The sequence below is a fragment of the Sorex araneus genome, chromosome 11 (genome assembly GCF_027595985.1).
Source record: "Sorex araneus isolate mSorAra2 chromosome 11, mSorAra2.pri, whole genome shotgun sequence".
NCBI lineage: Eukaryota > Metazoa > Chordata > Mammalia > Eulipotyphla > Soricidae > Sorex > Sorex araneus.
The window spans coordinates 47995700-48011405 of record NC_073312.1 but is presented as its reverse complement, the minus strand read 5'-3'; the positions used below and the strand labels follow the sequence as shown (position 1 = coordinate 48011405).

Here is a 15706-nt window from a genome sequence, read left to right as displayed (position 1 = left end):
AGATATTTATGATGGAGTTTCAGGTGTATATTGTTCTAACACCAAATCCTTCACCAGTGCCTGCTCCCCTCCACGTGTCCCCAGTTTCCCTCCCATCCCCCAGCCTGTCTGTGGCGAGCACTTTCCCCTTGCCCATCATCTTGGTGTTCCCTTCCCTAACTTATCCCCCTCACTCCTGCCCAGTGTCAAGCTTCCTACTGAAGAACAATTCTCAGCTCTTCATTTCTATTGCCATTGGGCATTTGATATTCCCCTAGCAGGTTTCTTTTCCATATGAGTTAATAATGGGTCTATTCAATCCCTCTGGCTGATTTCACTCAATAGGATACTCTCCAGATCCACCCCTATTGCAGCAATTTGCATTAATTTATTTTTTCTGAAGACAGCATAGTATTCTGTTGTGTATATGTACTTACTTATCCTGTCATCTGTTTGTGGGCATTTGGATTGTTTCCATATTTTGGTTATTGTAGATAGTGCTGCAATAAATATAGGAGCACAGATTTTTTTTTAATAATTTGTACTTTTGGGCCCTTGGGGTATATTCCCAGGAGTGGAATTGCTACATCATATGGAAGCTCAATTTTGAAGTTTTTTGAGGAATGCCCATATTGTCTTTCAAAAAGGCTAGACTAGTTGACATTCCCACCAGCAATGAATCACGGTCCCCTTTTCTCCACATCCTCACCAACACTGGTTGTTGTTCTTTTTGATGCATTCGTGGTGTGAATGCATCAAAAAGATGCATAGGGGGCTGTAGTGATAGCACAGCGGGAAGGCGTTTGCCCTGCACGTGGCCAACCCAGGTTCTATTCCCAGCATCCCATATGGTCCCCGGAGCACCACCAGGAGTGATTCCTGAGTGCATGAGCCAGGAGTAACCCCTGTGCATCACTGGGTATGACCCAAAAAGAAAATAAAAAAGATGCATAGACTCTGTGGTGTGAAGTGATATCTCATTGTTGTTTTGATTTGTATTGCCCTGATGATTAATGATGTAGAGCATCTTTTATATACTTTTTGGCCATTTGAAGAAGTTCCTATTCATCTCTTCTCTCCATTTTAGATAGGATTGAATTTTTTTTCTTGTAGGGCTCTACTACTGCTTTAAATATCTTTGATACTAACACTTTGTCAGATGAGCGGTGACCAAATAATCTCTCCCAGTCTGTTGGCTGTGTTTGTACTCTGATCATCATTTCCTTTGAGGTGCAGAGCTTGTTAGTCTATTTATTTATTTATTTAGGGTCATACCTGGTGATGTTCAGGGGTTACTCCTTGCTCTGCACTTGGGAATTACTCCTGGTGGTGCTTGAGGGACCATATGGGACGTGGGAGATTGAGTCCGGGTCTGTCTCATGCAAGGCAAATGCTCTATCTGCTTTACTATCTCTCTGGCCCTAGAATAGTTAATCTTATACATTTCACACATGCTGATGGTAAGGTAGAAGTCTGGAGTGATAGCACAGTGGGTAGGACATTTGCCTTGCACGCAACCAATCCAGGTTCGATTCCCAGCATCCCATACGGTCTCCCGAGCACCCCCAGGAGCAATTCCTGAGTGCAGAGCCAGGAGTAACCCCTGTGCATCACCGGGTGTAACCCAAAAAGAAAAAAAAAGAAAAAAAAGGAAGCCTTACAGAGTTATCTTCACACATAGGTATGTTTTAACTAAATACCAAATCCAAGGCAGAGAGTCTTTTGCCTGCACGCCTGGCTGTCTTCCCTGGGGCCCCTCGGAGGGGATGGACTCCAGCTTCCCTCCCCACACCAAGCAGAGCTCCCGGTGGCCGAGGACCACCGGAACCTAGCTACAGCCATGCTGGAGGCCCCTCTCCACACGTTCGGACAGGCCTCATGCATGAAGGTACCGGCAGAGGAACCCAGGTGTGTGTAATCCCATTAACAGCCAATATCCAGAGAGAGAGACTTAAAAGCAAGCTCTCAGAAGCATGCGGCCGCAAGCGGCCGCTCGTTATCTTTAGCCTGCTTCTCCCTTTGGGAGAAACTGGCAGTCTTCTGAGAGTTTCTTGTCCACATGGGACAGCCTTGCAAGCTTCCCATGGTGTGTTTATATGCAAAATCCAGTAACAAGCTGGATCTCATTCTCCTGACCCTGAAGAGCCCCCAGTGCAACATTGTTGGGAGGGCCAAATCCAGATGGACTTCTAAGATCTCAGGGAAAGAACGAAATGAGATGTTACTGGGCCCACCCGAGAAATCGGTGTTTAACGGGCTATCGTGATCGTGATCGTGACCAAATCCAAAGTCTCCTATTTATTTATTTATTTATTTTTACTTTTAGTAAAGCAAGGTAGTTTTTATTGAATGAAACTTGCTTAGAAATATGTAAGAGGAGAGGAAAGGAAATGTGTTCAAGAGAAAACCCAGGATTCTCCAGAGCGAAAATAATCAAGCAAAGAAATATAGAGACACACAAGCGAGACACATGTTCAAGGGAGAACACGGGCTTAAAGAGCAAGCCCTGGGGCCGGAGTGATAGCACAGCAGGTAGGACGTTTGCCTTGCACGCAGCCGACCCGGGTTTGATTCCCAGCATCCCATATGGTCCCCTGAGCATCACCGGGAGTGATCCAAAGAGAAAAAAAAAAAAAGAAAAAAAGAGCAAACCCTACATTCCTTTATATATATGCATATATAAAGTTATCACCCCTTCTATGACCTACGCTTTCTGCTGTTAAATGAAAGATCAGTAGTATTAATGTCTGTATCTAAGTAGAACTTTGACAATTTCTCCTCTTTTTCCTTACTCCCTTTCCCCCCATTTTTTTAAAAAATGGAATCATCATGAGACACAGTTACAAAGTTGTTCATGACTAGGTTTCAGTCTTACAATAATCCACCACCTGTCCCTTCATCAGTGTACATTTCCCACTGCCAATGTCCCCATCCAGTTTCCCTCCCCTCCACCCTGTATGGCAGGCATTTCCCTCCTCTCTCTCTCTCTCTCTCTCTCTCTCTCTCTCTCTCTCTCTCTCTCTCTCTCTCTCTCTCTCTCTCCCTTCCTCCCTTTTTGCTTACTCCCTCCTTTTTTGACAAATACTGGTTCAGCTGATACTACATGCCAAGCATTATTCTAGGTACTCTATATAGAGGGAGATGTTGGCTACTTCTTCCCGCCCCCCTCGTGTGGGTAGGCTCCCAAGCAGTACTCAGGGATCCAGTTCAATGCTAGCAGGGCTCAAAAATGTAGTGTTGCTCAGAGTTTGTGGTACCTGGGACCACGAGAGCCATCCCAGAGTGTCCAGGGGCCTCCAGGATCAAAGTCAGGATCAAAGGTGCTGGAGATAGGAGTGCCTATGGAACGGGGGTTCCAACTCAGGCTCTAGGGCTTTGCATGCAACTCTGATCACTGGAGCTATATCTCTGGCCCCTGTGTGTCACTCTTTAGAAACCAGGCCATAAGGATATCGAAGGAAAGCTGGATGCTGAAAAATACTTGATACATTAGCAGCAACGGGATGACAGTGATACAGTGATACATCGTATACTGAAGATACCTGGCAATTTAGGGAGGCATCTCCCCATCCCCAGGGTGCAGATTACCAAAATTTGCTTAAACCAAATTTCAGAAAATATCAGCGACTAGGTACAAGTCGGCTGAGGGCAGCACCAGGACCCCGACACAACCACGGACCTTCTCTACCCAGGCGCAGTCGGAGTCTTTCGGCTGCCTTACCGAGCAGGACCCGGGAGCCTCCGAAAACGAGCCCGCCCGCGGTCGGGGATCTCCCACAAGCCCGCGCGCGCAACTCCATTTCCCATAATTCCCGGCCCCCCTTCCGGCGCGGCCAAGGGCCCCGCCGACCGCTTCCGGGTTTGGGCCTGGCGCTGCGGTTCAGGCGGCGGCGGCGGCAGCGGCTGCGGCAGCGAGAGCGGCGGCCGGGTGGGTGGCGGGTAGCGGGGTCTCGGACACCGGGATGGACGTTTCGGGGCAGGAGGCCGATTGGCGGAGCACCGCTTTCCGGCAGAAGCTGGTCAGTCAAATGTGAGTAGGGGCGGGGGCGGCGGGCGGAGCCTCCGGACCTTCCCCCCCCAACCCCCGCGCCCTTCCCGACCCTCCCCGGCGCGGACGGAGCGGCCGGGGCAGGACTCGGGGGACCCCGCCGGCCTCCGCGACCCCCGGGCGAGCAGCCTGTAGCCTCCCGGGGGCCGGCCTCTGCAAACCCGCGAGCCCCGGCTTATGAGTCACGGCCCTGAGTTCTCCGGTTCGTCATTTGTGTGCTTTGGATTGTGTGCTTTTCCCCCTCCCCGCTTTGAACCGCACGGAATTTGCCAAAGGAAAAAGGGGGGAGGGAGGGCAGCCCTCAGTGGTCGCGGCAGGTCTGGGGGCTTTGGCTTCCAGGACCGCGCAGCGCGGTGGGTGGGCGGGCGGCGGGGTTGCGGCTGGGGCGGTGGGCGGTGAGGAGCCGCGGGCGGGAGGTCGGGGCTGGCTACCTGGGGAGTCGCCGTCGGTCTGCGAGGTGGGCTGGCGGCAGGCAGCGGAGAGCTGCGGTAGGAGCCGCTTGCAGAGTCTCGGCTGCTGAGCCCACATACTGGGGCTTACTCGCCTCCCCACCGCCCCCCGCTTCACCCCAGCGGAAATCCAGCCCTCCCCCCCAGTGCGTGGTATGATATAGTCTTGTCTTTTGGGTGAGTGGGTGGGGGGTCCTGGAGGTTTGGAGCTACACTCGGTGGACTCAGAGAATATTTCTGGCTCGCCCATGCCGGGTGTAGGGGTGGGGGTCCCTCCCGCCGCTGCTCATTGAAAACCGCGCTTTAGTAGGGATGGAACCCTGTCCTCTTGCCTGCAGAACCTGCGCATAGTCCAGTGCGCCAGTGAGCCAGCCCTGCAAGCTCCTTTTTTGGGTTGGCTGCAGTGATCTAAAGTTGCTTAGGACACCCCATGTTACTCACCCACTCCCCACCCTCCCCCGGAACGCCCCCAAGGACCTGCACAGTTATAGGGGGGGGGGGTGTCTTTCCCTGAGGAAGAACCAACGGTTTCCATGAATTGGCTCGGAGCAGCCTGGTGGAGTAAGTGATGAATCAGTTGAATCCTAAAAAAAGACAAGTGGGCGAAATTCAGGGCCGTGGTGCTTTGTGGCAGGGTAGACTAAGCAGCTGTGGGCTGAGTTGTGGGGTTTCAGCCGGAAGGAGGTTCAGGTGATGGTGATGGAATGAGAACGTGCAGGTGCTGACGCGCCGGCGGTGAGAGTGCTGTGCTGAAGCAGTTGAGCTTGCATTTGGCATGGGGCCTGCTCGGAGGTGGTGAGATGCCAGCGCTGGGGAGATCCCCTGAGTCTGGAGGCAGATTGGCCGCAGAGAAGGGGAGCCAGCTAGGCCCTTACACGTTCTGCTGTGGGTCAGGGGTTGGGGGCAGTGGGATCTGTCCTTTTTCATTCCTGTTTTGCCACTGCCTAGATGAGCGCCTTGTCACATTGCTCTGGAAAATGGTGGACAGACCTAGTCAGGCAGGAGGTTTCTAAAGGCCCACACTGGCCGGTGGTGGAAACTGAAAGAGGAAGATGATTCCAGAGAAAGGGGAGAGCGGGCATCCACAGTCCTTGATGACTAACTGGATGGAGGGGGTGGGGTGCGGCTCGTGGAAGGAAGGAAGTGGGGCTGAATGCTGGGAAACCTCTTGGGGTGGGAGGAATGGGGACTGGAGCGAGTGGCTCTGGCCCTGCTGTGGGCTAGAAGGTCAGTTCTGCAGAGGCTGCAGAATCCAGGAGCATTGTTTTTTGATGCGCTGGAGTTGCCTGTCAGATATAGTCTTGCGGGCCCGCCCACTTGAGGCACAGATTCCTCTTTGGGGCAGGCCAGAACTGGCGAGCATAAGAAGATAAATGGGGCTTTTGAAAGACCTTCATGGATGTTCGGGACTTGAGGACTGACTGGGTACTTCATCGTTCACCCTCCTTTTACTTCCCGGGAAACCAGGTTCTGTGTGTGTGTGTGTGTGTCTCGTTGCCGTAGCAAGTTACCACAAATATTGGGTCTCAAAACAACACACAGATTTATGAACAGACTGCCGTGTAGGTTGGAGGTAGGACCTGTTTAGGATCTTACAAAACTGAAATCAAGATGTTGGCAGGGGTCTACCTCTGCCAACATCTTGAAGGTTCTGGGGTAGAATTGCTCCCAAGTCCATTCATGTTGTCTAAGGCGGTGGTTTTAGAGCCAAGATATCCTTATTACTTGCTGACTGTTACACGGGGGTTAGTCTTTGTTCTGCCAATATTATTCTGCCTTTTTGGTGGGAGAGGGAAGGTTTAGGCCACACGCTGCAGTGCTCAGAGCTTATTCCTGGCTCTGTGCTCAGGAGTAACTCCCGGCAAGTGTCCAGGGGACTGTGTGCAGTGCTGGGAATCAAACCCAGGTTGGCCACATGCAGGGTAAGAAGAACCTTAGCTGCTGTACTCTCTCTGTGGCCCCTTCTCAGGCTTTTTCTATGACCCTCTATGGCAGGGTGGATTCTTCCACATTTTTCTGATTTAGCTGAAGGAAAGACTCCAGATAGAGAAAATTCTCTATGGGCTCAGATTAGATTAGAGCGATGTTTGTATTTTATTATTTCTGTATCAAAGTCACATCCAGCAGTGCTCAGGGGAGATGGACGGGCCCTCTCCCGAGATGCTCTTTCTGCTGAGGTTCCAGCTCAGGACCCACCAGGGCGGTTCCCATCAGTGCGGGGTAGAGGGGTGATGTGGTGCCTGAGATGGAATTCCTCAGAGCCTTCCGCATATTTGCCTCTGCGCTACCACTTAGTACTCTCACTGATGTTTCTGCTTAAAGGCTGTAACTTTATATCTGGAAAGTTCCTTCTGCTGGTTAATGGGATATATGTGTTATTATTATTATTAATACTTTTTCTAATAGGCTCTTGGGCTTAGAAACCCTGCTGCCTACCACCTCTAGGGACAAGCATTTTCAAAGGCTGTCTTTGAAAATGATTGGGGTTCTCAGGACGCAGATTGTCTCTTTTCTCTCCAGGGTCTCTTTTGAGTATCGTGATTCTGCTTGCCTTGGTTTATTGTGTTCACAGCTAAGAGGATTTGCAGGAGGGTGCTTGAGAGGTATTGTTTGATTTGGATTAGGATCCTTGACGTGCTATTAATTATAACTAGCTCTGGTGTTGATGCTGTTGTTTAAAAAATTGGTCATCTTGAGAAAAGATTTTTGGTCATTGATTTGTGGCGGTACCTGGTGGAACTGGGGGTGTGTGGAGCACAGGGGACCATGGCTCCCAGGGCCTGAACTCAGGGCTCCGGGGTGCATATTTGGCCTTCTGCCTTTCTCAGCGTGCTCCCTGGCTCTTGGGGAAAATTTCGAATGCAGGTAATTTACAATAGATGGAGGGAGTAAGTGGGAAGTTTCAGTGGAAGGGAAAATATTACTAATTGGGTTACTCTTCCCTTTTTACTCTGAAGTGTCTGTCAAGAGCCTAGAGGACAATGATTCTGAGAACTGGCTCATTTTCCCCCCTAAAAGTTTATTCTCCAGCTCCTTCATTTGGTACATTTTAGGAGAGCCCGTGGGGTACTTCAAGCCATCCTCGAGGCCTCCACCACACCCCCGTTCTCAGTCTGTTCTGGCTGTGCCTTCCCTTACTCTCCACTGCCTTGCCAGAAATCTCCAGCCTCCCCCTCAGAGCAGAACTGTAGGTGCCCCTCCCAGAGACTCTCACCACCCTGCTCCAGGCCCTCAGGACTTGTTTCTTGAATTGTAGTATTTTTAAAAAATTTTGGGCTGGAGGGATAGTACAGCGGGTAGGGCGTTTGCCTTGCATGTGGCCGACCCGGGTTCGATTCCCAGCATCCCATAGGTTCCCCCGGACACTGCCAGGAGTGATTCCTGAGTGCAGAGCCAGGAGTCATCCCTGAGTATCGCCGGGTGTGACCCAAAAAGCCAAAACAAAAAAATTTTTTTAAAAATTTATTTATTTAGGCTTTTTGGGTCATATCCAGCAATGCTCAGGGGAGCTCAGGGCTTACTCCTAGTTCTGCGCTTGGGCATCACTACTGGCAGTGCTTGAGGGACCCTATGGGATGCCGAGAATTGAATCCAGGTTGGCCTCGTGCAAGGCAAGCACCCTTCCCACTGTGCTATCATTCTGGGCCCCAAATTTGTAGTATTTTCTTTGTTCTCTCTTTAAATCATTATCAAGTCTTTAAGTTTTCAACAATGGGTAGATTTCTCTTTATTATATTCATGATAGCTATTTCTCTTTGTTTAGATGTCTGCTTAAGTATCAAATATGCAGGACTTTTCCATGCCTAAAATGGCCAGCCACTCCGCGATATTGTATTTCCTGTTATTTCCCATAGAACCCCAATCTGTGTCTTTCCATGAAGTTTGGCTCTTATCACATAAAACACTTGTTCAAAGTGCCAGGATATTTTTCAGAGTACGTGGTAGTGTGTGCAATCTCTCTTTGCTGTGAAGCTCTAGAACCCCAACTTTCTGCTGGGCACTTAATCTTTGTGGATTGTGTCTCTTATCTATATAATGGCAGGAGTCTGGCCTATCTCCCAGGGAAGTTGGGAGGGAAATGGAGAACTCTGCTCTGGCTGCAGCAGAGGGCGGATGGCTTGGTGATGGGTCACGTGGCTTCCCCTCCTCACCCGCCCTTGGACCTTGCAGGTGTGGGGTCTTTGGAGCATGAAGGTGAAAGCCCTGAGCCTGGTTAGGGAACTGTGATACTCCTGTGGGAGTTTCCTTGTTAGGTTGCTGGGTTCCTTAAATGCTCACGCTCTGCAGGACCCCAGAAGACTGTCCAGAGCCCCGGGCGGCCCTTTGGGCCTTCCTCAGGGATTGGAGGGCAAGTGCTTCACTACCGTGTGGTCTGTAGGTGCCTGTAGAACAAATGAGTGTAAAGCAACCAGTTTTGCTTCTGGCAGAATGGGTAGGCAGTGAGCAAGTGAAAGGGCTTCATCACTCATTTCTTCCAAGATCTTTTAACTTTTTCTGCTATCTTATTCTTGAGACTTTATGCCTCCTCTCCTCAGTACAGTGGATTGTAGTAGAGGCACAGGCTGCACGTTGCAGAGGGAAAAGGCCTCTGGAGGGGGCAGTTCTGTATGGGGGCTCCAACCAAGTGCGTGGGGAGCTGAGAAAACAGGAGTGGAGTCAGGTCATGGTGACTGTCTGCTCCCTCTTCTGAGACAGTCCCCAAGCTAATGTGACTACCCAGCTGAGGACCTAGGAGTGGCAGAGAGCTCCACTTACACTGATAGGGAAAATAGAGGCTGTTTAGCCAGAAACAAAAGGAACACAGCAAAACCGAACACAGCAACTCCCAAGGGTCTGGAGGTGCCTGCAAAGCTGGAGCTCCCTGAAGCCCATCTAAATCCTGCCTGTGGTTTGTGGTCTCTCTCCCAGGCAGAAGCAAGTGGGGCACCAGCCACTTTTGTGGCTTATCTCAACCTACGCCTCTTCTGGGAGAGTCTGGGGCCTTGTTTCCCCATAGGTAAGCTACAATCCTGGCTGCTTTCTCCACAGCTTGCCGGTTGATTGACTGGGTGTGTCTCAGCCTCCACTCAGATGTTTGTTCATTCCCTGAGGCTAGTGGCCCGGCCTATCTGATCATGCCCAAGCTCCAGTGCTCTTGATATCAATTAGGAAGCAATTGTCACCGCTGATTCCACCTTCTGTCCTCATGTTTCTGTGCCAGGCGTGACAGTGAGTGACTGGGTCTTTCTCACAGCAGTAGCCCTGTGCTTGGTTTGTGCTGCTGAGCCCTAGCGCAGGAGTTGGCAGGTAAACCCATTGGCGCTTTGTTTGCCCTGTTAGTAGGCACATTTGTTACTTGCATTTCCCCCCACTACTTCCCTTCCTTGTGTAGGCTTGCTTGCAGTGCATGCACACCTGGCTGTGTGTGAGAGATTTGCACACTCTCTTGCTGCGCTGTGAGTCCCTGAGTGTGCAGTGTGTGTGGACTGTGCCAGCAGTCAAATTTATGGCCTCTGCTTGCACGGTCGGTTCTTAGTCATGGAGGCGTCGTGTTCATCTGGTTTTTAAGATGAGGAAATGGAAGCATGCAGGAGAGGGCCCTGCTGCTTATAGGTACGCTGTGCATCTTCCAGACAATGCTTGCTGAACCCCTTAGGAAAAGAGAGACAAACTGTCTCCTCTGGGGAGGGCCTCCCCAGGAGTGCTCAGGGCTCTGGGGCCACTCCTGGCCAGAGTTGGCCATCCAGGCCAAGGGATTCAAATCCTTGGGCCCAAGGATTCTTTGCACTGTTGTGCTGGGGACACTAGGACACCCTGCTGATGCCCGGGGCCTCCAGGGCTGTACCTGGCGGTGTGTGTATATGTAGCGGGGGCTTACGGTGCCAGATTGGAACTTGGATCCCAGCCCAGATTTAGCGTGTGCCCCCCTAATGGCTGAGCTATCTCCCAGCTCCACCTGCCACTTAATTTTTTTGGCTTTTTGAGTCACACCTGATGATGCCCTGGGGTTGTTCCAGGCTCATGCACTCAGGAATTACTCCTGGTGGTGCTCAGGGGACTCTATAGGATGCCGGAGATTGAACCCAGGTCGACTGTGTGCAAGGCAGATGTCCTACCTGCTGTACTATGGCTCGGCCTACCCACCAACCACCTTGGTGCCAACGACTATACCAAGCGGTGCTCATGGCTTACTCCTGGCTCTGTGCTCAGTGATCATTCTTGGCATTGCTCAGGGGATCATAGGCTTGAACCCGGGTTGGCCGTGTGCAAGAGCCCTAACTATACTACCTCTCCAGCCCCTTACTTGATTGTGTTACTTTTGTTCCCAAGTTTGTTTGCTTTTGGTTTTTTTTGACCACATCTGGTGATACTCAAGAGTTACTTCTGGATGGGAGCTGGAGCAATAGCACAGCGGGTAGGGCGTTTGCCTTGCACGCGGCCAACCCAGATTCAATTCCCAGCATCCCACATGGTCCCCCAAGCACCGCCAGGAGTAATTCCTGAGTACAGAGCCAGGAGAACCCGTATGCATTGCTGGATGTGACCCAAAAAGAAAAAAAAGGTACTTCTGGTGGTACATGAGACCATATGGGGATCAAACCCGGGACAGCCGCTTGTAAGGCAAGCCCTCACCCACTGTACTATCCTTCAGACCCTCTCTCTCTCTTTTTTTTTTTTTTTTTTTTGCTTTTTGGGTCACACCTGGTGATGCACAGGAGTACTCCTGGCTGTGCTCAGGGGACCATATGGGATTCTGGGAATCAAACTGTGGTCAGCTGCGTGCAAGGCAAACGCCCTACCCACTGTGCTATTGCTCCAGCCCCCCCTTCAGTCCCTCTTATTCCCAAGTCTGAATCTCTTCTTCCAGCATACTGAGAAAAAGGATCCCCAACAGTACCCTGTTCAGGTGCCATCGTGACTATGGGGGGCACAGAAATGAGACCTTCTAGGAGGAGGGTCATTTGACAATGCTGTGTATCACAGAACTCTCACGTGTTCATTTCCTTAGTGTGTCAGCAGTAGAGCATTTGAGCCTGGAATGAAGATGTCCATCACATGGGAGCCAGGCGGGGATGTTTGTTGCTCAGCAGCAGGTGGAGCGTGTGGAAGGCTGGAGTGCATGGCTTGCATGCGGGAGCCCCTGCTTCATTCCTGCATCTCATTGTCCCCTGAGCACCACCAGGAGTGTGGTATAACCACACTGGGTGTAGCCCGAACCCACCTCCCTCCTCCAGCCTCTTCCCTCCTCCCTTCCCCTTGTTGTGGTGGTGATTGGAGGGTACTTGTGCACACCCCTTGTTGTGCCATGCTGGCGATGCCACACTTTATTATGGCACTGGCTTGCATACAGCATGTGACAGTACCAGGGTCCAACTCTTGGCATCATGCCTGCAAGGCAGGAGCCCTGCCACTGAGTTATCCCTGGCTTCCCTATCTAAGTCTTTTTGGGGTTGATTAATTTATTTGAAAGTAAAGGAGTCCAGACTGTTGCTCTATGGCTCTGTTTCTTTTCTTTCTTTTTTTTTTTCTCTTCCTTTGGGGCTACAATTGACATGGGTTACTTCTGGCTCTGCACTCAGGAATTGCTCCTGGTGGAAGCAATAAGGGATGCTGGGGATCAAACCCTGTTCGGCTGCGTTCAAGGCAAGCGCCCTCCCCACTATTCTATTGCTCCAGCCCCTCTGTGGCCCTGTTTAACAGGTCAGATGAGTACTCAGTTTTAAAGAACAGAGGGGTGCAATAGGAGCCCAGAGGTCCTTTTCTAGAAACCTCCACCTCTGTGAGCGATGCTTCCTTCCACTTTGAATGTTTTTGGCTTGGAGGGGTTGGGGGATTATGCTTGGCAGTGTTTGGGGGCTACTCTTGGTACTTTGGGGTTGTTCCCTGCAATGTTCAGGATCATGTGTGCCAGGGCTCCTGCATGCCAGCAAAGCATGTGATTCAGCCCTTTAAACCAATATTCCCTGTCCTCCTTTCCAATTTAATAACAAACAGAGGGTGGGACTGTTAATAGAAAGAAGTTCGTGACTAGATGAGTTAACTATCTCCTGGTGGAGTAACTCTTTGTTAGGGCTCCTTTTTAGAGAAGTCATTTGACCTTTCTGAGTCCACTTCTCTTTCCTTTGAACATCTCTGTCCCTATGCAGTAGGTGGGAGGCCCTGGGGGTCCCTCTGGGTGGTCCTCAGTCCAGCAGAGGTTCAGTGCATGTGCTTGAGAGTGTGCCAGGGCTCTGCAGTGCTGCAGCTCACAGGTCACAGGGCTCCGCTCTGTGATCAAACCAGGGTTGGCCGGGTGCAAGATAAGCTTCTTCACCCTTGTACTGTCTTCCAGCCCCGTTCTTTAAACTTTGTATTTTGAGACTATTTTTGATGGAAAGTCCATTGCAGCATGCTCAGGCGTACTCCTGCCTGGGTTTCACTGATTCTCCCCTTCCCCCCCCCTTTTTTTGGAGCCTGTTTTCTCCTTAGCTCTGACCCCTCAGGTTGCCTAGTAACCTGCTGGAGGGTGGGGTGCCTAGGGGATCTGAGTGGGCTGTGACCTGGCTGCTTTTGAACAGAGATTTGCATCCAGTCTTAGGTGAGGGGTGGGTGGCACAGTGGGTGGGGCATATAGAGGCCTGCCCTGGACCTTCTCCCCCACCCCCTTCCTACTCTTTTCAGTCTATATACTCCTGCTCCTTCCTGTGTAGGCTTTAGGGGGTGTGGGAGGTAATACTTACTGGCTAACAAGTGACTGATCCCTGCCCCCACCAACCTTCTGTTCTCCTTTCTCAGCTTCCTTTCAGTCACCATCAGAGGAGATGTTTGAGGAAGTGGACTGGCAGCTGTGTGTGGACTGGAGCCCCCATTATAAAGCTGATGGGTCACGCTGGGCCCTTGGAACACTGCCAGTCTGCTTTGATGCATGCTGGAAGGGTTCAGTCTGAAAGCTTCCGTGACTCCCTGCCAGGTTCTCTGAGTCGGTGAGGCCACTCACGTCCTGAGCCAGGGATGTGGCAGGGCAGAGACCGGGAGCCAGGACGCGGGAACTTTGCTGTCTCGTGCACTGTGTCTTCATACTGAAATGTCACACACTAGTGAACGACTCAAGGACATGACTTTAGTGTGACTCCACACGTGCCCCATTGCCACTGCCAGGCCTGCGTCTTGAATAGGTCCAGCAGCCAGCAGGTACAGACCCCACACCAGACTTTTGTTCTTAACCTTCTGTCATGACTGCCATACTGCCTGCAGTCTTGTCTCTGCGTCCTCCTGCTCACCATCCTGTTGAAAGCCATCCTCATGGGTAGCAGTTGTTCTTGTTTATGCTGTGTTGTAGTCCCTTCAGTGACTCTATCCCACACTCCGTTTCTGTTCTCTGCTGGATAGATGTTTGGATTAATTACAGATGTCAGCTGTGTGAAGACGGCAGCAGGTGTGTTAGAGTCTTGTTTTCTGGTGGGTCCATGCACTTACTCTCTGGACTGTGCCCCAAGGGCTAGCCTGAGGCTATTGCCTATCAGCACTGTCCTGCATGGAACCAGTTACACGTCCACCATCCATACAGGGAAGTTGTACTTGTTTTGGTTTGGGGCCACACCTGGAAGTGCTCAGGGCTTACTTCTGGCTCAGGAATCATTTTTGTTTGTACCCAGCGGACCATATGCAATGCCAAGGATCAAACCTGGGTCAACTGTAGGCAAGACAAATGCTGAGCCTTTGTACTTCCAGTCCAGCCCAGGAAATTTCACTTTAGAAATCCTTGTCCCCCATTGACACTTGAACCCAGGACACGCTAAAGGCAGGTGCAATCTTTCTGAGCTACATCATCAGCTCTTGCTTTAATTAAAAAAAAAATTACTAAGGCACTAATTTGCAAAGTTGTTTATAATAGAGTTTGTAAAAAAATGGCACACCGACAGGCGTGTGCACTCACGGCCTCTCCGGGTGGCTCCGTCTCACCGCCCGAATTCGGTGCCCTGGAACCATTGTGTGTGGCTGTCGGTCAAGGGCAGGCGACGGAAGGAAGAAGGCCAAACTGGTTGCTCGATCAGTTTATTTCATTCTCTCCCTCTGCTTCTCTCCCAGCTCTGGATCTCTCTCTGGATCTGTGGATCTGGCCCTCCAATCCACTCTTACAGCCTAGTTAAATCCCCCCAGCATGAGAGGGTTGGGGCGTACACATAGGTGTGGTCACAATCAATAGGGTAAGGTTCCTTTCCCTCAGGGGATGCTTCTCCTAGGACTGATTCTCTTTCAGCAGGAGAATCCACCCAAGGGCTGAGTCTCATGAGTGTTTCTCCTCTCCTCTTCCAGCAAACATATAAGAATTCATAATATTACTCATTTTGTATGGACACAATAAGAAATGCATTAAAGCTTATAGAATTGCTCTCCTGGGGCCATCTCGCTCTCAGACTATAGTGCTCAGGCCAGATCAGTCTTTCCTATCCCTAGCAGGGTCCTAGTCTTGTCATTACTTTTGGATCATGACAGCATTTGTCTATGATCAAGCTCTTAACTTATAGTTAAGAATTAGGCACTTTGGCCAGGCCCATCTCGATGCCAGGGTAGCACATAACTCACCGCTTGCCCTGGATCCATCCCGTCCCTCATCGGGACCCTGCTTTTGGGTGCTAGGAAGTAAGGGCAACTGAGGCTTAAGTGGAGAAAGCAGATGCCCAGGAATGAATAATATTCGAAGCCAATTAAGTCCCAAGTTACAAAAACATAATATTATCTTTTTGTGTCTGTACAAAAAGAACATTGCTTTAAAGTAAATTAATCAAAAGGCATAAAGAGAGGAGAAAGGTAATATTAACTTATAAGTTCAGTATCCTAGGAAGGTCTGACCTTACAAATTAGCAGTCAGATTAGGGGGAGAAGCTGCTTAACTGTTTTTGGGGAAGAGAGCATAGAGAAGTGATTACAGCTTAAACAAAGGGATGGGAGAGATTCGGGAACACCTTGATGGGTGAGACTGGGGTAAGCCTAAACTCCGGGAAAAACCGGGACAAGCTACTCGTGGCAAGCGGGGAGAGGACAAAGTAATGTCATCCTATAAGAGTTGTTTAGACATACATTATTCCAACAACAATCCACTACCAATATCCCCAGGCTCCCTTCCATGCCTCAGCCTGTCTCCTTGGCAGGCATATAACATTTACTTCATATTACTTGGTCCGATAAAACTTAAACGTGTGGCAAATAGGGTTACCACAAATAAATCATTAAAAGTCATTTTTTGATGATTAATTGCTGCATGTTTTTA

The 15706-nt window shown here is 50.5% G+C and overlaps 1 protein-coding gene across 5 annotated transcripts in view; it reads left to right on the top strand.

Moving 5' to 3' along the window:
- The first annotated feature begins 3841 nt into the window (after positions 1–3841).
- The window catches only part of MED15 (mediator complex subunit 15), a 68293-nt gene continuing 56428 nt past the window's right edge, over positions 3842–15706 (top strand). Inside the window, exon 1 of one of the 5 annotated variants that reach the window (XM_055118821.1) lies at positions 3842–4009. In XM_055118821.1, coding sequence (XP_054974796.1) covers positions 3942–4009 — 68 coding nt within the window. In that variant the 5' untranslated portion in view covers positions 3842–3941. Of the gene's footprint in view, positions 4010–4081; positions 4230–15706 lie in introns of those variants that run through there. The other 4 variants (XM_004607592.2, XM_055118823.1, XM_055118824.1 and 1 more) reach the window with 4 other exon arrangements.